Below are 24,860 nucleotides of genomic sequence, written 5' to 3'. Positions count from 1 at the left end.
AGCAAGCCCCGGGAGGACTTTAAAGATGAACCTTTGGAGAACCCGGACTTAGTTCTGTTTACAGATGGGTCATCCTATTATTTGGACGGAAGACGTCACTCCGGCTATGCTGTCACTAACGTCTTTGAGGTGCTCGAGGCCAATCCTTTGTCTCCATCAGTAAGTGTTCAAGGAGCAGAATTAATAGCATTGACCCAAGCAGCAAAAATAGGTAAGAGCTTGCGGGTAAATATCTATACCGATTCTAAATATGCATTTGGAGTGTGTCATGCAACAGGGATGTTATGGAAAGAACAAGGATTCTTTTCGTCATCAGGAAAGAAATTAGCTAATGGAGAAGAAATACGTAATTTGCTGGAAGCAGTTCAACTGCCCAAAGAAATTGCTGTAATACACTGGCCAGCCCATACTAAAGACACTACAGAAATTAGCAGAGGAAATGCTTTAGCAGACGCTGTTGTGAAGGCTGCAGCTCGACAACCTCTGAGAGAATGTATGGGGGCAGTTCCAAGGATGGACCAGAGTGAGTGGCCAAACTTAATAGACCCCAAAACTATGTATGAAAAAGACTGCTCAGTGGAAGAGAAAAAACGATGGCAGCAGTGGGAAGCAAAACAAAATGATGATGGAATATGGACAATTGGGGAAAAACCAATTCTACCCAAAAAATATTTAACTACGATAGCTAGGTGGTTTCACAATAAAGCTCATGGGGGAGCCGAGGCAATAGCTAAGCAGGTACAGAAAGTATGGGCTGCTCCAGGAATTTATGCAGCTGCTAGAAGAATAACAAATAGCTGCCCGACCTGCCAGAAGTTTTCAAATAACAAGCCAAGCTCAGATTTGGGGGGGCGACCATGGGCTTAGTTCCCTTTCCAGAAGCTGCAAATAGATTATGTGGATATGCCATCTGCCAATGGGTACAAACACTTGTTAGTGATAGTAGATCAGTTATCAGGCTGGGTAGAAGCTTTCCCAACAAGAAAGGCCGACACAGGGGGAGTGGTAAAAGCCTTACTGAAAGAAATCATACCCAGGTATGGGGTCCCAGAAGCCATTGATTCAGACAGGGGTGCCCATTTTACAGCAAGCATAATCAATCAGTTATGTAAATCGTTAGGAATAAAAAGAAACCTACATGCTCCTTATCACCCACGATCTTCAGGACAAGTAGAAAGAATGAATAGAACATTAAAAGAGAAAATAGCAAGAATATGCACACATGCTAGCCTAAAATGGCCAGAGGCATTAAACTTAGCTCTATGGGATGTTCAAAATTCTCCACGGCAACCCATAGGACTACCACCAGCAGAAATTCTTTTTGGGAGACATTTGGTGATACCAGGGACTTCTATCCCTGCTAAGAGCAGCCTATTAGATGGAGATGAACGAGTGACACAATATGTACTAGCCTTACAGGAACGGTTTAAGGCCTTGCATAATCAGGCTCAGTGGTTTCAGCTGGTGCCATCAGACATTCAGGCACATGATACACAGCCTGGAGATAAAGTGTTGATAAAGGTATTCTCGCGAAAAACAAAACTAGAACCAAAATGGGAAGGACCCTATACTATATTGTTGAGTTCTTACTACGCTGTTAAAATTCTAGGAAAAGAGAATTGGATTCACCACTCTCACGTGAAACGAGTGACAGTCAAGAAGCAAGCACAGCAGAGGTTGCAGCAGAACAATGAAGACAACCACGTAAAGCTCGATGGGATACACGACTTCCCCAGGGTAATCTGTTCGGACTCGCCTCACTCACACAAATCTCTCTCCCTTTACTGCACCGTGCAGGATGGCAGGCAGAAGTGCCGTGCTGATGTTGCTGTTTCAAACCCTGGCAATGCTACTTTCCCTAACCTGTGGTCAAAGAACCTTAGAGTGGCCATGGTCCCAGGCCCGTGTTAAGTATACCGGAAGTATGGGATTAAATTCTGCTAAAAACTTAAACCTCTCAACCCTGGTCATGCACGGAACTGAAGTATACTCAGAAAATGAATGGAGCTGGGATAATACTAATCAACTTCCCCAACTCCTGGGAGGGACAGGAAAGGAAATAAAGATAGGGTGTCGAATGATCAACGGGTCCACCCATGAGAAGGCGACTCAAATCTCTCTCACTAAAATCAAATCAAATGAAAAAGAAAGGAAAATTTGAGCCACTGAAAACCTGGATTGTTGGTACAATTTTACCTTAGAACAGCCTGTTTTAATAGTTTGTCTGTGGGCTCACCACAATGTGGGACTATCATTTAAATTTAAAATAGGCATTGTTGAGCCCAGCACAGCAATACCTACCCCGACTACAATTATTTCCACCAATATAAATAACTCTGTTACCATGAAGAGTAAGAAAACCTTATCCCCACAAATCTTTGAAATTGGACCGTATGTGATTAGAAATACAGGCCAACAACAAGTGTTATTTAATCCATCATGGTCTCTCAAACGAGTAGAGCTATTAATGCAAATTAATATCTCTACAATCAAACCGACCTGTTCACCATTCTTAGGTACATCCTATGTGGGATGGACAGCGTGGTTACATAGGCGAACTCTCACCTCTCCAAAGCGAACAAGGAGAGATGTGACCGGTATCATAGGAACAGGATTGGGAGTCCTAAACAGTATAGATGCTGAAGTACTCGTAAATAAACTGAGCACAACAAGAAGTGACTTATACAGATTAAAACATCCATTGAGGTCTTCTTTATTAGCATTAGGAACTAACCAATGGCTTTCATCCGAGATATTACCTCAATGGGAAAAAATGAATGAAAAAGATCACCACTTGATAATAGATGCACTTGGGGAAACTCTGAACTTTTCTGCGGGAACCTAGGGTCGAGCCCTGTTATGGTGGCCGACAGGCCTAACTTCCATAACATCCTGATTAAACTGATCATTTCTAAAGGCATCTTTTCATCAGATGATCTGGACATATGCACTTTCCATAGTTTCCCAATTTTCCTCCTCCCCTTGCTCTTTATCATTCAGATAGCTCTTAGCTCTCCAGTTGCTGCTCAGAGCTTCTGGGAGTCTGAAGCTTGCCTCGTCTTTCAGCAGGCTCATTGTCTCTTAAACAAACTCCTTCACTGTGTGTCTATCCAGCCTTTCCTATCTATTTGTCAAGAACATTTCCTTGTAGACTCTAGACATCAGTACAGGCAACGTGGAGTTGACATAAAGTTGAGGACTGTATTTTACTTCTTATGAAACTGGATAATGTTTATTTTCGTTTGATTGCAATTAAGACAAATCCTTCTGTGTCTGCTTGCAGCTAGTTCTCTAAGGAAAGCAGATGGGAACTGGTGCACAGGAGCTGTAGCATTCAGCTACAGCCTTGAGTGGAAAAAGGTTAGATTTTAACAAGAGTGATCTAAGTCCCCAGTGGCTGATGAGAGAAATGGCAGGGCTGGGGAGCTGGGAGAGAAGGTTGTCCATACATGTCTCCTATCAAAAATACTGCTTGTCCTACATGTCCAGACTTCATCTGGAGACCCAGTGGGTCAGTGTGAATTGGAGAATGTGGGTATTGCTTATTCTGAAAACTGGAGAATAAAGAAAGCTTCAGAAGCAGACATCTGTCTTTTTCAGGTGTTCATTGAAATCTGCCTAATTTCAATACTCTCCTGAAAGTTTCGCAATTAGCCACACAAGAATTGACAAAATGAGGAAAATTATGGAAAGATGCATGGTTCCTTAGGTGTTTTTGCTTTTTAATGACCCCTCAGCTGTATTTGGTGCTCAGCCTGCAAACCGCAGATGCTGAGAGGAGATGGAACAAACCTCTCAAGAAGTTAAATACAGAAGAAAATTCCAAGTTTCTTGGAGCGTTAACAGGTCTCACTGAGGGTCATTAACAATAAAGCCTCCCCAGGGGCTGATTAGAGCAGAAAGTTGGAGGCCCTGATTGCAGGTAGGCAAAGGCAATGTGCAGGTCGCTGTGATGCCAAGTCAACCTGGATGTGTGTTATCAAGCAGAGCAGCCAGGCACTGACACCCAGCCCCTGGGTAGAGTGATCCTTTCCATCATGAATTGCTCAGGGCTCTTCCTGGGGGCAGTGTGCGGGTGGGGGTGCACAATGCTGAGTGCAGGACCATGATACGGCACCTCCTGGGCTTGCAAGGGACAAGGAGGCAGCAAGGCCACAGTGCTTTAAGGAATGACATCTTGTGGGCCTCAGTGGCAGAGGCACCCAGCTATCGCCAAGAGGACAAAGACCTAGTTCTGTTAGAAGCTTTCAACCCTGGCAGTGCCTTTGGCCATCTTCACCTCAGGCTGTCCTATGCTTTCCCATGCCTGTGTCTGTTTCCTTGCAGACTGTAGACACCCAACCTGCTTCCCCACCTTGTTCTCACCCCAGGATCTCCCGACCTCTCCTGATGTCTTCCTGTCCTCACTTGCTTTTCCTTAAAACACAAAGCCAGGGGCTGAACTCAGACTCCCTCTGGGTGTCCTGTTGCACCACAGCACTGCCCTACGAGTCACATTTTCTTTTCTTAATGTCACATCTAAACCCTACAAGCTGCTGTTTGTGGCTCTTTCCCCTTCTTATGCTGTTTCCCACTACCAAGAAAAGCTCCATCATCTCTGAAACCACCCTTCAAACAGTCACAGGCTCCTACTCTACTGCCCTTTGCCTCCACGTCAGCAGGCTAAAGAAGCCCAGGTCCCTCAACCTCTCCTCATGGACGGGACCCAGCAAGAAACAAAGGTACAATCGTCGGCAGAAACCACAACAGTAAAGATAAGGAAGAAAAAGAGCCTGCCTAGGAACAACGATGAGATCCAATGAGGAGCAGGAGACCCCAGACCTAAAAATTACTATTAGTCCAACTACCGCGTGAGGGGTGGGAAATTTAAGTTGAAAAAACTGTATTTGCCCAGGATTTTTTTTTTGTTGGGGTCTCTCTTTGGAGGCACCCAGCTCGAGCTGTAATTACTGCACGCGTGTAACTAAAATTTAATTATTTAATTTGCTTTGATTTGGCTCTGAATTTTACTTGCGGGAACCTAGGGTCGGGCCCTGTTATGGTGGCCGACAAGCCTAATTTCCATAACAGTACAGTCAGAAAACAGCATTGTTGTCGTAACAGACACACCTAAAAACAACATTCCTGTGCTACGAGACACACCAAAAAAACAGCGTTCTTGTTCAGAGGCCCACCACAGAAACAGCATTCTTGTTCAGAGGCCCACCACAGAAACAGCGTTCTTGTTCGAAGAGAGCCACCAGGACAAGTGCTGAAAAAATTCAGCAAAATCTTTATTTCCCAGGCAATTGGTAGATGGAAACCCTGCCTCGCACACTGATAAAACTGGTTTTACCCCAGCTCAGAGCTGGGACCACGGCAGGAGCAGGCTCCGAGCGCTCCTCTTCTCTGGGGGCTTCCCGCCACCTTCACAGCTTTTTGCAGCACGTCGGAGCCAGGGAGCAGATCCAAGGCGCAGTGAGACAAAAGCCTGAGCCCCCCGACCTGCCCCCAGGTGCCCACCTGCACCCCGCAGCGCCCGAGCACCCAAATGGGGCGGGTTTAGCCTCGAGCGGGGCGTTGGGTGCGGCTGCTCCCGGGCTGTGGGAGCCGAGGGGACTTGGCGGCGTCCCGGAAGCTGCAGCGAGGAGACGGCAGGCGCTCGGGCGGGCTGGGTCCCCGCTGCCCACGCTGCCGGGTCCGGCCGCGGCTCCTCGCTAACCAGGATGGAGCGCTTAAATGGCGGCATTGCTTCCTGCAAAGACAAGAGAGGAAAAAATCAATAAAGGCAGAGGTGTGGGGGGCAGGGGGTACCCCCGCACCCCTGTGCGCGCCCTGTCCTGCAGGTCCCAGCCCCACATCGCCGTCCCCCACGGGAGCTGCACTGCGGGGCTAAATCCCCCCTCCCAGAGCCAGGGGAGCAGGCAGAAGCCCCCAGGAACCCAGCCGCAGCGCCCGGCCGGCCGGCAGCCCCATGGCGGGTGCCAGCCTGGTATCACGCTGGGCCGGGGCCCCCCGCCCCGCTCCCAGCACCAGCTCTGACCCATTCTGGAGCTGCTGGATGCCCCGTCGTGGCCTGTGAGAGAGGAGCGGCAGTGAGCCCCGGCCCCGTGCCAGTGGCACTGCAGGTCCCACACCAGCCGCGGGCAAAGCCGGGCCAGGGCAGAGCCCGCTGGGCCGGGACCCGGCCCTGGAGCCGCCTCACAGGCGCCAGGAGCAGAGGGCAGCGCCTGGGCGCCTCAGCCTCCAGCGGCGGGACGCCAACCCTTTCCCTGCCCTGCAGCCGGGGAAAAGCTGTGGGGCACGGAAGAGGGGAGATGGGGGCAGGTGGGGGACGGGACGCGCCAGCCCCGCGGCCGCCAGAAACCAGAGAGCAAATGCTGCCCCACTGCCAGGCGCGGCCTGGGACGGAGCGGCCCCGGCACTCACCTTTGGCGATCGCGTACCCCTGCTCCTTCCTCCCTGCGGGAAGAAAGAGGCATCAGGCCACGCGGCCCCTCACGGCCCAGCTCTGCTCCGGCCCCAGGGCTCCGGCTCGAGCCCCTTCTCCTCCCGGCCTCCCTCCCACCGCCTCCTCGGCCCCCGTGCTTTACCCCATCTGCTCTTCCAGACCACAAAGCCGGCAATTGCCGTGATGACGACGACCACAGCGATGACCGCCCCGAGGACAACAGGCAGCAGGGAGCTCGGCGGCTCTGGAAGAGAGCGGGGCTGGGAGCAGGGGCCGGGAGCTGCCCCCAGCGGGCGCTCCACGAGCTCCGGCCGCCCGCGCTCACCCCAGGAGAAGAGGCCGGGCTCCGGCAGGCTGGCGTGCTCCGCGCGGCACTGGTACTCGTGCTTCTCTGCAGGGAGGGCCTTGATGCTGGCCCAGGCATGGTAGGTGCCGTCGCCATTGGGCGTGACACTGCCCCGCTTGGTCTCCTGGGCTTGGACGCGGCCCTTTTTCAGCCAGCTGATGCTGTTGGGCCGCGGGTAGAAGCCGTGAGCCCGGCACGACAGGGTCACAAAGCCGTGGCTCTCCTTGGCCGACACTCTCACCGCGGGGCGCTCTGGGGAGACGGCGCGAGGGAGGGAGGTCAGGCAGCTCGCGCCCAGGCCCGGATGCACACGCTGCACCGCACCGCCAGCAGCGCCCTCGGGCGCCTGGGCCCAGCACCGAGCCCGGGGCCCGTCCCCGTGTCCGGGGGGTCCCGCCTCGCCCTCACCTCTCCTCTCCAGTGCAGCCCTCTCGTATTCCACAGATCTCCGCAGCCCCTCGATGCAGCTGTTCTCCAGGTAGTGCTTCCAGTGCTCAGGCACATTCTCAGCCTCCCACTACCTCTTCGTGATTAGCGCAGCAGCATCCGCCGTGACGAATGTCAGCGTGTCCTTGTCAAAGGCGATGAAGTCCTTCCCGTCGTAGCCAAGCTGCATAAACCCCCGGGTCCCGCCATCCTCCAGGAGGTCACAGCCGTACATGCGCTGCACTGTGTGATACCCTGAGGCACAAGCAGGGAAACGGGGGCTCAGGGGCACCAGAGGGGCTGGGACCCAGCACCCAGCGCAGGGCCGGGGGCACCCCAGCCCCGCAGCCCCCAGCGCTGATGGCGAGCGGCTGCCGCCGGGAGCCCCGGCCCGTGCTCACCCCCACTCTGGTTGTAGCACTCCTGCAGCATGTCCAGGTACACACGGAAAGTCTCCTGACAGTCCTGATTGATCCGGGTCTCCTCGTCCCAGTGGTCCTGACCCTCCTGCTCCATCCAGGCCGCGTCCGGCACCGCCCTCTGCGTCTCGCTGTCGTAGCGATCAATGAGCTCTCTGTCCACATAGCCCACGGAGATGAAGGCGGGCAGCCCCGGGCTGGGCTCCGTCACGGCAGTGTTGAAGTAGTGCAGGGAGTGGGGGCCTGCAGGGACATGGGGTGCAGTGAGGGGCCAGGGGGGCACATTGGGGGGCATCTGGGGGATCAAGATGTCCCGGGGGGACAGGACGGGCAGGTCGGGGGGGCAGCATGTCCCAGGGTTCAGGTCGGGGGGGCAGCACGTCCTGGGGGGGCAGGTTGGGGGGCTCCGGGGGGGCAGCACATCCCGGGGGGGTCCAGGGGGGTAGCACGTCCCGGGGGGCAGGTCGGGGGGGCAGCACCTCCCGGGGACGGTTGCAGGCTGGTCCGTGGGGCCGCTGACAGGGAGCCCAGCGGCGGGGGAGGGCAGAGGGGGGACCAGGGTCCCCGCCCACACTCACCACTCGCCGCCGCCCCACTGCCCCCCAGCAGCAGTGCCAGCGCCAGCAGCAGCCCCGGCCCCATCGCCCGCCCCGCTACCGCCTCCTCGCTGCTATCGCCGTCGCCCTCACGCAGCGCAGAAGCCCACCGGGGCCACGCCCCCACACCACCATTGGCTCCGCTGCGGCGCTCCGCCATTGGCTGCGCTCTGTCCCACCCGCCAATAGCGGCTCGCGTCAGCTGAGGCGTCACCAGGCGCTGGGCAGATCCCGGTGCGGCAGGTTGGGAGAAGCAACAGCGAGGGCGCGTGCGGAGGGCGCTGCGCAGGGCCGAGCCGCGGCTCCCGCCCCGCCTTGTCGCGCAGCCATTGGCCCCGCCGGCGGCCGCCCGCCAATGGCGCGGCGGGGCAGTGGTGACGCCACTGGGCGCCGGGCAGATCTCCGCGGAGCGCGTGGTGGGCGGGAGCGCGGAGGCGATGTGGGAGGACGAGGACGATGTGGGGATGGAGATGATGTGGGGACGGGGACACTGGGGGGACGGGGATGATGTGGGGATGGGGATGATGTGGGGATGGGACACTAGGGGGATGGGGATGATGTGGGGATGGAGATGATGTGGGGACGGGGACACTGGGGGGACGGGGATGATGTGGGGATGGGGATGATGTGGGGATGGGACACTGGGGGGATGGGGATGATGTGGGGATGGGGACGATGTGGGGATGGGATGCCATGGGGATGGATACGATGTGGGGATGGGATGCCGTGGGCATGGGGACGATGTGGGGATGGAGATGGAGTTGGCTCTGTCACAGGGGCAGGGGGACACTGTGGGGATGGGGATGATGTGGGGTTGGGGACAATGTGTGGACGGGGACACCATTGGGATGGGATGGAGTTGGCTCTGTCACAGGGGCAGGGGGACGTGGTGGGGACAGGGACACCGTGGGGATGGGGATGCCGTGGGGCTGGAGATGGAGTTGGCTCTGTCACAGGGGCAGGGGGACATGGTGGGTGTTGGAAACTTGCACGGGAGGAGCCGACGGAGGGAAGACCCAGACGCTCAATATGAGTGATCAGCGTACTTCAACTTTATTAGGTGTGGTCTTTCTTTATATAGCACAGGACTAATCAGGCTCATACATATTGCAAAAGCTGAGCTCCTTATTGGTAACAGCAATTTGGTTTACCCAGCAACTTCTGCATTACATCACCCACAAGTTCCCAGGACTAATCATTGATAACACCTTGGAGCCAAGGACAATGTGTCCTTGGCTCTAGCTGTTTTTACTCTCGTACGGGATTTGGCTCACATCAACTGTGTGCGATATGCACTTAGTTCTGCTTCCTTTAGTTGTTCAATCTTCACATGACCTCTGCCCTCAAGCCAGTCCTCCACAGGTGGGGACAGGGACACCGTGGGGATGGGGACGCTGTGGGGCTGGAGATGGAGTTGGCTCTGTCACAGGGGCAGGGGGACGGGGACACCACGGGGATGGGGACATGGTGAGGACGAGGACGGCAGGCGAATGGGGATGCTGTGGGGATGGGGACACCATGGGGACGGGGATGCTGTGGGGACGCTGATGGAGTTGGCTCTGTCACAGGGACAGGGGGACACGGTGGGGACAGGGGTCAGCTCCGGGGATGGAGTTTGGCTCAGCCAAGGGATGGGGACCCGGCGGTGGAGATGGGGACCCGAGGATGCAGGGACGGGGGCAGGGATAGGGACAGGAGACCACGGGGACATGGCGATGTGGACACGGGGCCAGCAGTGGGAGCTCAGGGAGTGCTGCCCATCGAAGGCCGAGTGCTGGTAGGTGGCCCCCGGCCCACCCCCTGCACCCATAGGTCTACTGGAAGATGTGGAAACCTGCCCAAGGTGGCACCCATGGATGAGGAGCTGCCCAGGGACCCAGGCGTCCAGCCCCGTTGCACCCCTGGAGCCAGGCATCCAGTCCCATCAGCACCCACACCCATCCATGGAGCCAGGTGTCCAACCCCATCAGCACCGTCTGCCACCCATGGACCCAGGTGTCCAGCCCCATTGCACCCTTGTTATCACCCATGGGCCCAGGTGGCCACCCATCAGCACCTGCGACCACCCATGGACCCAGGTGTCCGGCCCCATTGCACCCGTGTTGTCACCCATGGGCCCAGGTGGCCACCCCATCAGCACCCACCACCACCCATGGACCCAGGTGTCCACCCCCATTGCACCCCTGGGCTCAGGCATGAGGTCACATCAACACCCACCACCACCAATGGACGCAGGCGTAAGGTCACATCAACACCCACCACCACCCATGGACCCAGGCCCCCCACCCCATTGCACCCATGGTCCCAGCCCCCTGCCCCATTGCACCCACGTCCCCAGGCCCCTGCCCCATTGCGCCCATATCCCCAGCCCCCCTGCCCCATTGCACCCATGTCCCCAGCCCTCTGCCCCATTGCACCCACATCCCCAGGCCCCCGCTCCATTTCACCCATATCCCCAGGCCCCTGCCCCATTGCACCCATATCCGCAGCCCCCTGCCCCATTGCACCATATCCCAGGCCCCCACCCCATTGCACCATATCCCCAGCCCCCTGCCCCACGCAGATGGGGCCACACTGCAGCAAGCCCAGCGCAGGCCCCCAAGCTGCCTGGCAGCTGCAGCACAGCACACAGGAGCAGAGGCCAAGGGTGCTGGCTTTGTGCAGCCGGCGGAAGAGAAGGCGTAGGGGGATCTCACTGCTGCCTGCAAGAGCCTAACGGGAGCGTGCAGAGAGCATGGAGCCAGAGACGTCCTGAGGGGCCTGGGGACAGGACAAGGGCAACGGCACAGCTTGCGGCAGGGAAAAGTCCCCTCAGAGACTGCACATGGCCTTGGAAGCCGAATGGTGGTGCAACACTGGAGCAGGGTGCCAGGGCCGTGCGGGAATCCATCGCCAGAGACGGTCAGGGCTCGACCCTGACAGGCCCTGCGAAACCTCCTCCGCTTGCCTCCACTTGCAGCAGGAGGTTGCAGCAGACACCTCCGGAAGACCCTTCCCACCCCAGCTGCTCTCTCACTCTGCGACTGCTTGTAGGGCTTTCTCTGCAGCCCTGACTGCCTTCCTTGGCAGCGCCTGCACTAGTCTTTCTCCTGACTTTTCCCTGACACCAAGTAACACGGCGGGAACAGCTGCCGAGGGTTTATTTGGAGCAGAACATGGGCAGTGGGACACGATGCGGCAGCATTGCTGTAGCAGCCAGGAGAGAGCCTCCGTCGCTCTGCCTCTTTGCTCTGCGCCATGCCCCATCTCGGGCGACCTGTCTGGCAGCTGCATCCTCGCGCTGTTCCTCTCACTGCCCTGAGACACAGCGGCAGCTAAAAGCTCTGCGCAGAGCCCGAAGCGCTGCCCTGAGCCGCGACGGCCATCGCCTGGAAGGTGCAGCATGCGGGAGGGCGGCGATGCCTGTGGAGGAAGGAGAGCCGTGGGCGAGGGGCTGGGCAGGCGCAGGGCAAGCACCCGCCTGTCCCTGGCACCAAGGGCTTTCCCGAGGGCTCCTGGCCTCGGCATGGCCAGCCCCTGGGTGCTTCCTGCTGCCAGCCTCAGTGCCGCTCGCTGTGCCGTCCCCAGAGCGGCTCTCGACTTGGGTACCTACCTGAGTCCACCTCTGGCGTGGGCCGGAGGGAAGACGACGACTTGTGCTCCTCTTTGGGCTCCCAGGCAACCTGCATGGGGAGAGCAGCAACACACCCCTGTGTGGTATCAGCTGGCCATGCTCAGCATCCTGGTGCCCTGGGATATGTGAGGGGGCAAAGGGTCTGGGGTGGGGGGATGCTGTGAGTGGCCGCGAGCCCCAAGGGGAGGCACATGCAGCTGGCTGGGCAGTGGCACAAGGCTTGTCTTGGGGCCGTAGCAGCAGGGCTGGGCCGGGGGCCACGGCGGGCAGCGGGGGATGGAGGTGGCCGGGTGCGGGGCACAAGGGGGCTGGCTCGCTGGCTGTGGGAGGCGGCTGCTGCTGGGGCTGCCCCTGCCCTCCTCGCTCAGCATCCATGCCCCAGGGCTGGGTGCTGTGCAGGCCGGGGAGGGCACGTCAGCCCTGGGCCTCTGGCACTTGGAAACGCAGAGCACCAGGCATCTTCCCCAGGGCAGAGAGTGCAGAGGGCAAAGGGCTGGGGGGACAGCTTCTCACCACGGCCGTGGGGGACCCATGCGATGGGGCAGCTCTTCTCACCCACCCTGCACACCCCAGACACTGCTCACACCGCACCTCCCTTGGGTGGTGGCTGCCGACGCCATGCTCCTTGCTCACCTGGTGAGGAAGGCCTGCGGCCAGGGCAGAGCCTTCTGCTGCACTTTCTTCGGGGAACGGTGGTTGGAGAGGCAGGCTGTTGCTCTCCCCACAAGGGCCTCCGCACAAGTGGGAGGCCTCTGGCGCAGCCTCTGCGGGAAGCGATGGAGGCAGAGGAGCATTTTCCCCTGCAACCTCAGGGCCTCTGGCTGTGGGGGAGGCCTCCGCCTTTGTCCCTGTGCTGGCCGATGGGGCCAGAGGCACACTGTCCCCCGCATCCTGGCAGCCTCCTGCCAAAGGAGATGCCGCTGCCTCGGCTCCTCGGGGCACTGCTGGGGCCAGAGGCGTGCTCTGCAGGTCACCAGCTGCCTCCCTGGCAGCATCTCTGCCCTTCACAACGGGGGAGCAGGGCACCTCCTCAGGACACGGCTGTGGGTCTGCCAAGAGGCTCCTGAGGCTCGGTCTGACCCAGCTCATGACCAAGGCCGTGTTTTTCTCCAGCTCCTCCCATTGCAAAGGCTCTTCATCAACATCCTCTTCCTCATCACTCCACTCCACGCCAGCATCCTCTGGTGCTCCCCGGACTCTCTTCCCAGCTCCCAGCTCCCTCCTGGGCGCATGGGCGTACAGCCGCTCCTGCACCTCCCACTTGGACCTCGCGTCCTTCAGGAGCTCCACTCGCGTCACCTCCGGTTGCCACAGGTTATAGAAGGAGTTTCTGGCACAGAGCTGAAGCCAGAGAGGGAGAGTTGTGAAGGCAGCTGCTTTTCCCACCAGCAATGCCCCCCGTAGCCCTGCCAGCACTGCCACCATCACGCTGTTGCAGCAGGGCGCAGCGGCTGGCCCCAGCACACGGAGGGTCACCATCTGCCGCGGCCCACCCTTTGCACTCACCTCCTTGGGGCGAACATTGAGGCATCCCGATGCTGTCAGGGAGAAACGTTTCCCCTTGCCCTTCCGCTTCTTGCCCTCACTCTCCTTCGGCCTCGGCTCCTTCCTCTCCAGAAAGGCTTCTCGCAGCTGGGCCAAGCTCTGCCCGGTGCGCGCCACGCAGCTCCTGTCGAGCTCCTCCAGCGTCTCTGTTTTGATTGAGAGCACGGCGAGATACTGCGCGGGGTTGTCGGGGTGTATGTGCAGCGGCGTGCCTCGAAGGCGACAGATGATGCCCAGAGGCTGCTGTTTGGGCCTCTGCACTGCAAGCTGCCATCCTAGTGTGACCAGTCCATGGCCACTGCCCAGGGAAGCTGGTGCACCGGCCCCCGTGACCTTCCTTTTGCCATCACGAGTGTGGGCATCAGGCCCTTGCAGAGCTGTGGCAGCTGTGCTTTTGCCATGCTCGCTGCTCTCCTCTTGGGCTCTCTTTGCCACTGCTGCTGGACCAAGGGCGTGTGCCGATATCTTCCGTGGCACGGCTGCACTGAGCTCCTTTGTGCCTTTGTCCACATCAGGCTGCACCAGCTGCCGGTCACGTCCAAGACTCATGTCATCAGCACAGCTCCAGGCTGCAGACACAAGCTCAAGGCCTGTGGATTCCAGAGCTGCGGCAGGTGCTACAGGGCTGTGTGCAGCAAGTCTCTGGCTCTCAGCCCTCAATTCCATGCACGCATCTGCAAGGATGCTCTGAATAAGGCCAGCAGGCTCAGGCCAGGAAGGCCAGGAGGACTCTGCTGTGACCATTTCACTGGGGCAGCTGCCAGCAACGGCTTTGGCAGAGCTGGGTGGCACCTCTGCGAAGTGGGGGCTGCTGAGCCCAACCTGCTGTGAAACACCTTTGGCCATTGTCTCCCACTGCGGGACCTCCCCCACGCCAGAAGAGGCTGATTCTCCTTGGGGATTCTCAGCGGGGGAAACTTGCCCTTCTGCAGGCTGCACCTCAACACCTTGGGACGCTGAGGCCTTGCTCCGCACCAAGTCCTGCCTGTGCGCCATTGTCTCCAACCATTGTGCCTTGGTCTCCTGTGCACAGGCATCTCTGGGAGCTGCCAGCACCTGGCTACCTAGCTCCTGGCACAGTCCTTCGACAGTTCTCGAAAAAGCCACCCTCAGCAGCAACGGTGGCAGCCTTGCCTCTGTCAGGCAGCCTGGCCACGGCTCATCCTGCTCCTTGCATGCTGGCATGCCTCGCATCTGCCTTTGAGGAATGCTCTGTGCTCCCGCGAGAAAGGAGGTGCCTCCTGGCAGCTGCCGGCTTTGCACAGGAAGATTTGTCCTGGCACCATCAGCTCGCAGCAGCCTTGTTTTTCCCAGCGCGGAAGACCCAGCCCTGGCCTCAGGCAAGCAGCGGACAGGAGCTTGAAGTGCCCGGGGCAGAGCCCCAGCTTCCCGCTTGCCTTGTTGAAGGGCAGGTAAAGGAAGATGCACTGCCTGTAGACCTTCCTCTGCCAGGCTCTTCCTGCACTCCAGACACATCACAGCAGCACTAAGAGGCGGCAGCTGCTCCCTGGCTTTGGCCCTGCCTCTTGCAGAAGATCTGCAGGATGTCTCCAGAGCAGGCAGCTTGGTTCCACGGGCAGATCCTGCCGTTTTAGCTGCAGAGGCCTTCAGGCCTCCAAGGGGCTGCCTAGCTGCCTTGGGTGCACGAGGTGCTAAGCTGGGCAGATGGAGTGTTTCCGTTTCTCTCTTGAACGCTGCGATGAGAACATCTCTGGCAGTGTCCTTCACCGTCTGCAATCCAAGCCCAGGAGATAGGAAAGTGATTGCAGCCCTTTCCTCCCCCCCAGCCCCCGCCCCCGCTCTCCATCCTTCCCACAATTTCCAGCACCTCTGATGCCCTCAACAGCGGCAGCACTCTGCCACGCAGGCAGCTCCCACCCTGCTCCCAAAGGCTGCATGGGGACAGGGCTCATCAGCACTGCGCAGGACAGGGGCAAAGGCAGTTCCCCTGAGGAGCCTGAGACCTCCTGGTCTCTCCCACCGCTTCCCGCCTGCTTCTCCGCAGCTGCAGCCAGGCAGGCAGAGGCTTTGCCACCATCGCTGCTCAGCTCGGTACCTCTGCAATGAGGTGTTCGAGGCCTTGCAAGCTCTGTGGGCCGGGCAGCAACGGCCACCTGTCCCTTCGGTGCGACGAAGTCGGGGTCGGGATGCGTTGCGTCACTGCATGCGGCTCCCGCTGGCCCCCCTGCAGGGAGAAGGAAGCCCATGATGGAGGCGGTTGCGTTCGTACAAGCGGCCCCTCAGGCACAGGAAAGCCCGGCCCCACGTCGAAGGGAAGCTCAAGGCCGAGCACGGCCCAGCTGCGCTAAGCCCAGAGGTGCTCTCTGACCCTCAGCACAGCTCACAGGCTCCATTTGGGCCTTGGAGCACCCCGGTCGGTGTGCTTTGTGCACCAGAAAACCCCCAGCACCAGCAAGAAATACCCCCTGGCCAGAGAAGATCAGGCCTGGCTCGCTTGCCCCACCTCCTCTTCCCCACCGTCCTCACGCTTTCCGTGCGGCTCCCAGCCCTGCTGCCTGCCTCTCCCTCCAGCCCCACCGCTCACCTTGCTTCTGCGCTTCGGCCTCACAGAAAGCCCATCCACGGGCTGGGAGCCGGCATTCGCCTGCCGCCCCTTGTCCATCTGCAGGAGCTTCTCCTGCGCACCTGCCACTCTGGCCCTCAAGAGAGCTGCTCCCTCCTCAGCGAGCTGCGCTCCTCAGAGGACACACCCAGGGGCTCTGCTCCCAGCACGGACTCGGTCACCACGGGCACCGCCCCATCACAATGGCCTTGGGGGCACGATGCCACCCCATCACAAAGCCCTGCACGTTGCCATGGGGACCCCCGTGACCACCTCCTGCTGTGACCAGGGCACCCGCATCACAAGGCCTTGCTGGTGACCGTGCTAGCACCGACATCACAAGGCCTTGCTGCTCACTGGGGGCACCTCCAGCACCAGGGCTTTGCCTCCAAGCCTCTGGTGCCAGCTTCTGAGCCCAGCTCTGAGCTGCCATCTGTGCCGCAGCAGGGATTTTCCTCTCCCCACCTCTCTGCCTCCCAGACCGTGCAGATGCTGCCCTTCTTCAGGCCCTCTAGAGCACACAGCCAGCCACTGCAAGACCACTCCTCTTGCTGGGGCCACTAAGCCTCACCCATATGCCTCACCGTCCAGCCCTAGGCAGAGCTTCCTGCATTCCCGCTGCTTGCTCACAGAAAGGCCAACTGGCCCTCCGCCCCTTCCCAGACGGGCCTTCCCAAAGAGGCTGCAGCCATCCACCGCAGCGCTCCAGGCATGCCACGCTGCAGGCCTGCAGCTGCACACAGACTGCAAAGTGCTCCTGTCTGGTCCCCAGGCTGCAGGCATTAGCGGACGGACCCCTGAGACAGGTGCCCGGCTCTGCAGATTTCCCACAAAAGGTGCCAGAGATTCATTTCTCCAGACTGCTGCTCTCTAAGCACTTCCCTGTTGGCGTTCACGCACTGCGCTGGGCCCCTCCAGGCTTTCTTTGCTCCACATCACCCTGCACCTTTGCCTTGCCCTCCCACACCATCCCTTCCTCACTCTTCCGTGCATCCTCCTCTCCCCTCAGGGGCGCCGACTTTTGGGCTCTCCTCACCACCTTGGCCACCGGCTTGAGCCTCACGTCAGCACACGGGCACACTCTCCTCCTGATGAAGCGTGACACCCCCCAGCCTTGGTGCCTCGCTGCTGGCTCGCCTTTGGGACGTCCAGCTGCTGGACCGCCAGGCCACCGGGGCAAGCAGGCCCTGCCCTCACCTGTGCACCTCTTCCTACTCACGGGGCTTGGGCTTTGCTTGCTTTTGCCCCCGGGGGCACGTGGGGACCATCTCTCCACGCCAGCCTTCATGCACAAAGAGGGGCCCATGCTCAGGAAACCAAAGCCCTGCTGCCAGCACCAGCTGCACGCCCAGGGGCTGACCTGCTGGATCCAAGCACTGCTGCTCAAGCCCATTCCCCTCACTGGCAGCATGCAGGAAAAACCCCACCTGCCCTGCCAGGCCTAGAGCCATGTCATCACACTTGGTACTTTCCAGGCAGGATCCTTGTGTCAAGGAATAGCAAACTGAAACTGTCTAGAGGTAGCTGCTTAGCACGACTTCTCTAAAACTTGCTTAGCATGAGGAGCTAAATTTGTTGAAGCCTTAGGCCGCACTTAGATAAAATAATGAACTTTTATCTAGTTCAGTAAGAAAAAGGCCTGAGAGCTGGTTCAAACTGGATTAGGGGGTCTGGACTATCCTGGGGTCTGGATTATACCCCCTTCATCAGGACCTTGGGAGATAACACCTACTGTCACTGCTGGGGCAGTGCTAATTGCTGGAACAACACCTCTCTGTCAGGGCCTTGAGAGACAAGGGCGGGACCCAAGGAATCAAGACACATCTGTCAGCAGAAACCGCAACAGTAAAGATAAACAGCCTACCTAGGGACAGGGATGAGACCCAATAAGGAGCAGGAGACCCCAGACCTAAATATTACTATTGGTCCAAACTACTGTGTGAGGGGTGGAGAGCTCAGACTGGAAAGTATAATTGCCCTGGGATTTCTTTGCTCGGGGTCCCTCTTCGGAGGCACCCAGCTCGAGCTGTAATTCAAACGGAGTCAGCAGAACATCATCGGACTCGGAGTGGTGGTAGCTAGCTTCTTCTCTTCTTTTCCAACTTTATCTTCTCCCCTTACCCTCTTTCCCCTCCCCCCTTCACCTCCCCTTCGCCTTTCCCCACCTTTTCTCCCCACTTCGTGGAAAATAAAGTTAAAAGGTTGTACGACATTTGACCGGTGTTAGCGTCTTAATCTCATCCTTGGGATCGTAACGAAACCCTCCCGGTATTGGATCGGGACATGACCCCGATCCATTCTTTGGTTTCATTCATTCAAACAGCAGAGATAATATCATGCCTCGGAGGAGAACGTATGCTAAAGCCCTGCTCAGAACTAGGTCTTCCAAGAAGCCGCAGCTGCTGCTTCCTCCCTAGGCAGAGGGCAACAGTCAGTTCAAATACCAGATCAGCTCATACAAAGAGGGTTTTGCCTTGCAAACTCTTCTACTTGGGAGAAGTAGAACGGAGAGTGAAAGCACCTTCTCAGCTTCTTCTAGTTGCTTTCAAAAAAAGACTAGGAAGCACCGTCACGGCTCTTAAGGCTTTCTTCAACAAAAGCAGGTCTTCTCAACTCTTGGGCTCCCAGTCCCAGTTGCTACTATCACCACTGCACTATCTCCCTTTCGTGTCAGGGCCACAAAAAGTCCCTACGACCTCATGGAGAGCCTTAACTTCACCTTCCAGAGACCACAGGCAAGACTTGCTGTTCAGATATTACTAAAGTCAAGCAGAAGGTATTGGGTGGGGGTAGGAGATGGTAAACGCAAATATATTCCTATCAAAATAGATGCTCATTCAGCAGAGTCGGCTAGTTCAGAAGGTAAAACTCAAGGAGGCAAAACATTGCTGTGTCCTCCAGTTCAGCTTTCAGCAAGACATAAGCTTCAGTCGAGACGGCTTCACTCACACCTTGCCACCATCAGCCTGCCAGCAGAGACAAAGTACAATGCAACCTTCCCCATGGCACGTTCAGAGAGAACTACAGCTTCAGTCCCGGGCGATGGTAACAACACCTGCTCTAAAACACAAGCACATCTTGCCACAACTCCAGAGAAGGCTGGGCCCATTCGTGCCCATCCTTTCCCTTCCCTCCTCAGCAACGCCAGGAGAAGAGGAAGCTCTCAAAAAAGCGCTACAACTCTACCTGGACTCCCACACCTTCAGGCCTTCTTCTTTTCAAAGCCCTTTTCCTCCACGGCAGCGGAGATGGCAGCTGTGCAGGGCTCATCATTTTACGCTGCCAAGTCGAGACCGAGTCCCATTCTCATCACTTAAGCGAAACCTTTGAGAACGTCCCTTCCACGCTGCACTACAACAGCAGCTAATGCCCATCGAATTCCCCGGCAGCTCCACCACCCTCACCCAGAAGCAGACTAAAGTACAGTGTCCTTTTCCCACGAAAGGAGGAAACACAGCCTGGTGTGGCATCAGCTGGGGGGGATTCCCTGGCCGCAGGAAACGCACCAGCTGCCCACGCCTGGGAGAAGGAAACTTCTCCTTGGGCACGGAGTGGAGTGCAGCCTGCAGAGCTCCTCAGCTGAGCCCAGGAGACATGTGTGATCCGCAGAGCTGTGTCTCTGCCTGGGCTCCATCCACTATATTTACGAGAGCTCCCTTCCTTCGGTGGCTTAGACACATGTCCGCACCTGCGTTGTGGGCCCGTAAGGTGATTCGGGGCAGATACTCGATGTCGTGGCCTAAGCCTGCTGCTCCGGGGCCCCGTGAGATGCCGGGGTGTCCAGCAGAAGCACCTACGGCTGGCAGGGACAGCAGGGGAGCTGCGAGTGGATGCTGGACACCCAGCGCGGGGCATCTGCAATGGATTTGGGGCCTGGTGCCACCAGCTGAGTCCCACCACAGCACTGAGCACAGACCCTGCTGGCTACACGCAGGGCTGCTGCAGGAGCGTCATAGGGGACATCCCGTGTGATGCCCTCTCCCACGCGGCCCCGGCCCCTGCCCACGCGTCCCGGTGAGGCCGCGCCAGCCCAGGTGCCGGGGCTGCTCTTGGCCCACTCTGCTGCCGGAAGGCACGGAGCCCCGAGCGGGAGCTGCCAGGGGAGGCCAGGGCAGCGCTGGTGACAGGGATGGAGCTCCGGGACGCTGGCCCACCCAGAGCAGGACGTTTCTTTGCCTTGCTTTGCAGTGGCCGTGCCCATCTGGGCTGGCGTGTGCGACCACGTTCTGGAGAAGCTGGTGCTGAACAAGGTGGGTGGGCCATCCTCTTCCTCCCCTCCAGCCCCAACGGTTTCAGCAGCCCTGACCCCTCTGTGCCATTGGGTGCAATGGTCCTGCCCCTCCTCTGACAGCAAAGGAAGCCCCCCTGGAGAAGCATGCTGCAAAGGACAGCTGTGCCCCAGACCAAGTTCTCCCCAAAGGGAGATGGCAAATGTCCAGCGCAGGGGCAGTTGCAGAAGGGTGGGAGGCTTTCTGGGCCTTCTCTGGTGCCCCTGGCAGCGTGCAAGGCCAAAGCGAGAGCCTGGCACGTTTCTCCAAGGTGATGGGCCTTCTTGGAAACCCTTTGATGGATCTGCTGGAGGTGAGGCAGGCTTGCCTTGTAAGGTTGAGAGGGGGAGGAGGAGGGGGAGGGAACGATCTGCAATGTTCTTCTCAAGGACTTCTCAAAGGCTTCTCCCAAGCTCTCCAGAAGGCTCCATCTTGCCCCTTTGTACACCGGGTGTGGGCAGGGCACGTAGCACCATGGCCATGCTCGGAGAAGTCTTGGCTCTGTTCGTCCATCTGCCATGCTCCTAATGCTTCTCTCCTCTTCTTCTCTGGCTGCAGGACGTGAGAATTCCTCCCCTGGGCACCTTCAGTGTTGTTGCAGAACAACTCGTTGCTGGCAAGAAGGGTCTTCTGACTGTTCGTAGACCCACCTTTCGCCTCTGCAGCAACCTTGTGGATCTGCACGGCCTCACCCATGATAAGGCTGCTGTTGGGGGTAAGAAGGGAGAGTGAAACTTCTGCTTGCCCTGGGGACATGGGTGGGGTGTGTCATGGGCCATGTCCTTCCAACTGCTGCTCCCTGTTTATGCCACAGCAGCCCTTGGAAGGGGAAAGAGCAGCGTTGCTGCTGGCTCTTGCAAGCTGCTGTGCTTCGAAGTGGCTCCAAGCCATCTGCAGCTGCAGTGTGCGGCTGGGGATGGCTGTGGGGCAGCAGGAGCTCGGAGCTGTGTCTGGAGGGGGCCTTTCCTCTCCTATGACTCCGTCTTCTCTGTGCTGGGAACATCAGCCTGGGAAGGAAGCACTACTGTAGCCTTGGGCCAGGAGGTGGCAAAGTGCTTTTAATTTCTGCTGGGGAGGGAGGACATGAGCCTCCTTGATGGGCTTTGGCAGGGGGTTAAAGAAGACAGCTCTGTAGGCCTGTGCTGCTGGAAGGCCTTTGAGCTCCCAGCACTGGGTTGGAGGCTGCTGAAGTGCTCTGTCTGTGACGGTGCTGCTCTTTCGTTGCTGCCTAGGGCACAAGCAAGCTGCGACCCTGAAATATCCTCACGTAGCTGTGGCCATCTCCATCCCTTGGAAAACAGTGGCAGCTGGCGTAGAGGAGACCGTGCACCTTCTCTCCTGCTGCCTTGCGAATGGGCAGAATGTGGCCCTTGTTTTGGAGGGCATTGGCATGCTTGTCATCGAAGGCAAAGAGGTGAAGATGCGATTTCACAAAGGCCTTCTGCACAGGCTGAACGGCTCTCCACAGCTGCTAGAAGCTCTTCTTGCCGTAAGTCTCCCATTTTGGCAGCGCTCCTTCTCGCTCCTTGAAACCCTAGCCAAGTGGCAACGAAGAGCCTTCTCTTGGCCTGCCACAAGCTGTCTGGGTACGTGGACAGTGCTATCTAGCCTCAAGGAACGCTAGCTCCCTGCCCAGTTCTTCTTCTGTGTTTTTCCCTGCTAGGCTTCCTCCAGAAGTATTGCCCCGCAGCTGCTCTTCTGCAGAATTGAGGAGCTGCTGTGAGGAAGAGCGAGGCTTCTTTCTAAGTTTTGGAGAGGCAGCTTCTTCTCCGTGTCTTCCCCTGTGTGTCTGCCCTTTGCAGATGCCAGAGATGAGGGATTCGGTCCTCTCGGGCACCAAGACAGCTTCTTCCCAGATCCGTTCTGGCTCCGTCATTGTCTTTCCAATGTGAGTACTTTGGCTGGCTCCTTGGCTTCTTCGCCCCTGGCTCACCAAGGCAGCAGCTGCTCACCACAGGTTTGGTAAGGGCTGCCTTGCCAGGGCGTGTGCAGGCTGCTCAGGAAGTGCTTTGGGAGCAAGTCTTCCCAAGGGCTGGTTCCCAGTGCCCTGCGGGCATGCTCTTCCCTCCTATAGCCCTGGGTGTGTGTGTGGGGGGGTTCTGCCGAGCTCTGTGCTGGCTCCCACCTTGCTGAGGGCTTTGTTGCATTAAGGGCCTGGGGATGGAGGCTGTTCTTTGCACAGGCACCGCCCTGCGCGTGGGAGGGACTGCAAGGGCTGTGGAGGAATTTCCCCTGGTGGTGGAAAGCTGGAGGGAAGGAGCCTCCTCTGTTGTGCCTGGACATGAGCATGCACAGGGCTGGCAGACAGGCTCCAGTGGTGACCTGGAGGGTTTGTCTTGGAAAGCTGCAAAGGAGCTTTCTGACGAGAGGGAGGGGAAGCCCTGGAGCAGCGTGAGGAGGAAGCTTGTGGCCCTGCAGGCAGGCCTGTTGGGTCCCTGGGCTTCCTAAGAGAGTCCTGCAGGAGCTGGCCTATTCCGCACATTCCCCTTTGGGAAAGGGTTGGCTTCCGAGCAGCTCTGACATGTGTCTGTGTGCCCAGAATTGGCTTCAGTGGCAAAGGGCATGTGGAGCCCTTGCTTGCGAGTGGTGTCTTTCGTTGCTTCCAGGTACGTGCTGGAGACGGCCCCTGGAACACAAGCTGTGCGAGCTGTGAAGCCCACCCGTGAGGAGGAGAAGGGGCAAGATGTGGGCAGCAGCAAGAAAGGTAATGGAGTGGCTGGCTGCTGACAGGGCTTTGTGCCTTCTCCTTCGGTCCTCCTTGGCAGGGCATCGGAGCCCAGGCTGCAGCACCATGGCTCGGCTAGCGTGAGGCAACGGACTGCGGAGGCAACAAGAGCTCAGGGCAGCTCGAGATTCCCAACAGCCCTTGGTCCTGCCAAGCTCCCCTTGGCCACAGGACCCCGTGCCCTAGTGTACACTGCAAAGTACTCCTCCATTTGAGGAGTTGGAGAAGAAGGGAGTGCAACTGGAGGACGGTCCTTGTGACTCATCACGTCTGCCCAGAGCAGAATGCAAAAGGAAGGAGGGCCCTCTCTCCTGGAATCCAGGGACTTTCCTCTCATGGGAAAAGTCCCCTAGAGTAGAGGGTCCAAAGTCTGCTCACACGTGCAGAGACTTCCTTGGGTTTTCAAAGCAGGCAGTTCTAGCCTTTTCTTGTGAGTTTCTCAGACACATTCCCAAAAGCGCTGCCCTCGGGTTGACTCTGTCACCAGAGGTAACGTAGGCCTGTCACATGTGTCAAAGGATCTGCACGCCACTCTGGTTCCAAGGGTCACCGTGATGCTGCTCTGAAGTGTGTTCCTGTCTCCTGCTTGCAGAGAAAGTGTCTGGCCAGCGGCTGCTGCTGCGAGAGAGGCAGCCGGCACCCAGGGTAGCGTTTGTGCCTATGGAGGAAGACGAGGGGGTGAAGGACAAGGGGAAAGAGCCTCCTGGCAGGTGGGAGCCTTGGAGCGAGGGAGGAGGATGACCCTGTAGCCCTGCGTGTCTTGGAGGGAGAGGTTTCCCTTGGACCCAACGTCCCTCGGAGCTCTGGATGCCTTTGAAGCTGTGCCGTGCCGCAAGGACTAGGCATCCCTCGCTGGAATTCTGGGACCTGGGAGCCCTTTCCTTCCCAGGAAATCTTGTCTGGTGGCTGGCACAAGCAGGGTGTGGTTACACCCTGCTAGCAGGAGCCTTTCTGCGTCCCCAAAGGAGTGCCAAAAACTTGTGCAAAGTTGGTGGAAGAGATGGAAGAGAGGGCTGCAAGTCAAGGAATGGTGTTGGAGGGGAGGAGCGCCTTGGGTGATTATCTGCCCAAAGGAGTGATGTTTCCCCTTGGGCAATGCCCTTCCTTTGCCTTCCATCAGCAACGCGCAAGGAGGGTCTTCTCCAGGCCGCCGTCAGGCGGTGTTGAGCAGCAGGTTTGAGAGGTGTGCCCTTGCCGCAGGCAGTCCTTAGAGGCCAGGGCTGGTTGTTTTGTCACTTGGAAGAGGATGTAACTGTGGGACATAAGAGCCTGAAGACTGAAGGAGTGCAAGCGACCAAGCAGGTATTCCCGTTTCAGTTTCCGAAGCTTCCAAGAAACCTGGCCATGGAGGAATGGCTAACAGAGTTGGCAGGATAGCAAGTAATGGTGTTTTTTGGAGCTGCTCCTTATAGATGGCCCTGCAGCTCTTCTTGTAGCATGGACAGACAGTCTGTCTGTGGGCACCCAGAGCTCTCATTCACGCATGTCGTGCAGCACTGCGTGTTTTGGCGGGGGGTTGATCTCCGCATCCATTGATGTGACCCCAGTCAGTGGAACCCACATACTTCTGCTGCAGAAGCAGGTGCCCAGCCTGTGAGCACAGCTTGGAGACCCTCCTCCCCCTGTGCTCATCCCACCTCCCCATGATGTGTGTATTTGCAGCATGCTCCCAGCAATCCAAGCGTGCTCTGCCAAGGATGAAGCACCCAGCAGGAGGAAGCAATCTCTAGACCCTAGAGCACGAGCTGCATGGGCTGTGAATGAAGGCCATGAGAAGGCAGGAGAGGTAGGTGCTGCAGACAGAGGTGCTTCTTGTGCCAGCCTGCATTCTGCAAAAGCATTGTGCTATGGGCGCTGGCTGTACAAGAGCTCTTCCAAAGACCACGGTCAGAGGAGAGGGTGAGCAATAAGCTTCCTAGGAAAAGAGAC

At 58.1% G+C, this 24,860-nt stretch overlaps 1 protein-coding gene across 1 annotated transcript in view; it reads right to left on the bottom strand.

The window, feature by feature from the left end:
- Positions 1-6,035: 6,035 nt before the first annotated feature.
- The window catches only part of LOC135325595 (class I histocompatibility antigen, F10 alpha chain-like), a gene marked incomplete at its 3' end in the record, with an annotated part of 70,071 nt that continues 51,246 nt past the window's right edge, over positions 6,036-24,860 (bottom strand). The window contains exons 4-7 of the mRNA XM_064503694.1: positions 6,756-7,028; positions 6,573-6,674; positions 6,409-6,441; positions 6,036-6,055 (exon numbers count right to left, since the gene is read on the bottom strand). Of these exons, the coding sequence (XP_064359764.1) occupies positions 6,036-6,055; positions 6,409-6,441; positions 6,573-6,674; positions 6,756-7,028 (428 nt within the window). The remainder of the gene's footprint in view (positions 6,056-6,408; positions 6,442-6,572; positions 6,675-6,755; positions 7,029-24,860) is intronic.

Source organism: Dromaius novaehollandiae, unplaced genomic scaffold (assembly GCF_036370855.1).
Source record: "Dromaius novaehollandiae isolate bDroNov1 unplaced genomic scaffold, bDroNov1.hap1 HAP1_SCAFFOLD_31, whole genome shotgun sequence".
Classification (NCBI taxonomy): Eukaryota; Metazoa; Chordata; class Aves; order Casuariiformes; family Dromaiidae; genus Dromaius; species Dromaius novaehollandiae.
The sequence above is the reverse complement of the archived record's forward strand: the minus strand, read 5'-3'. Positions and strand labels throughout refer to the sequence as shown.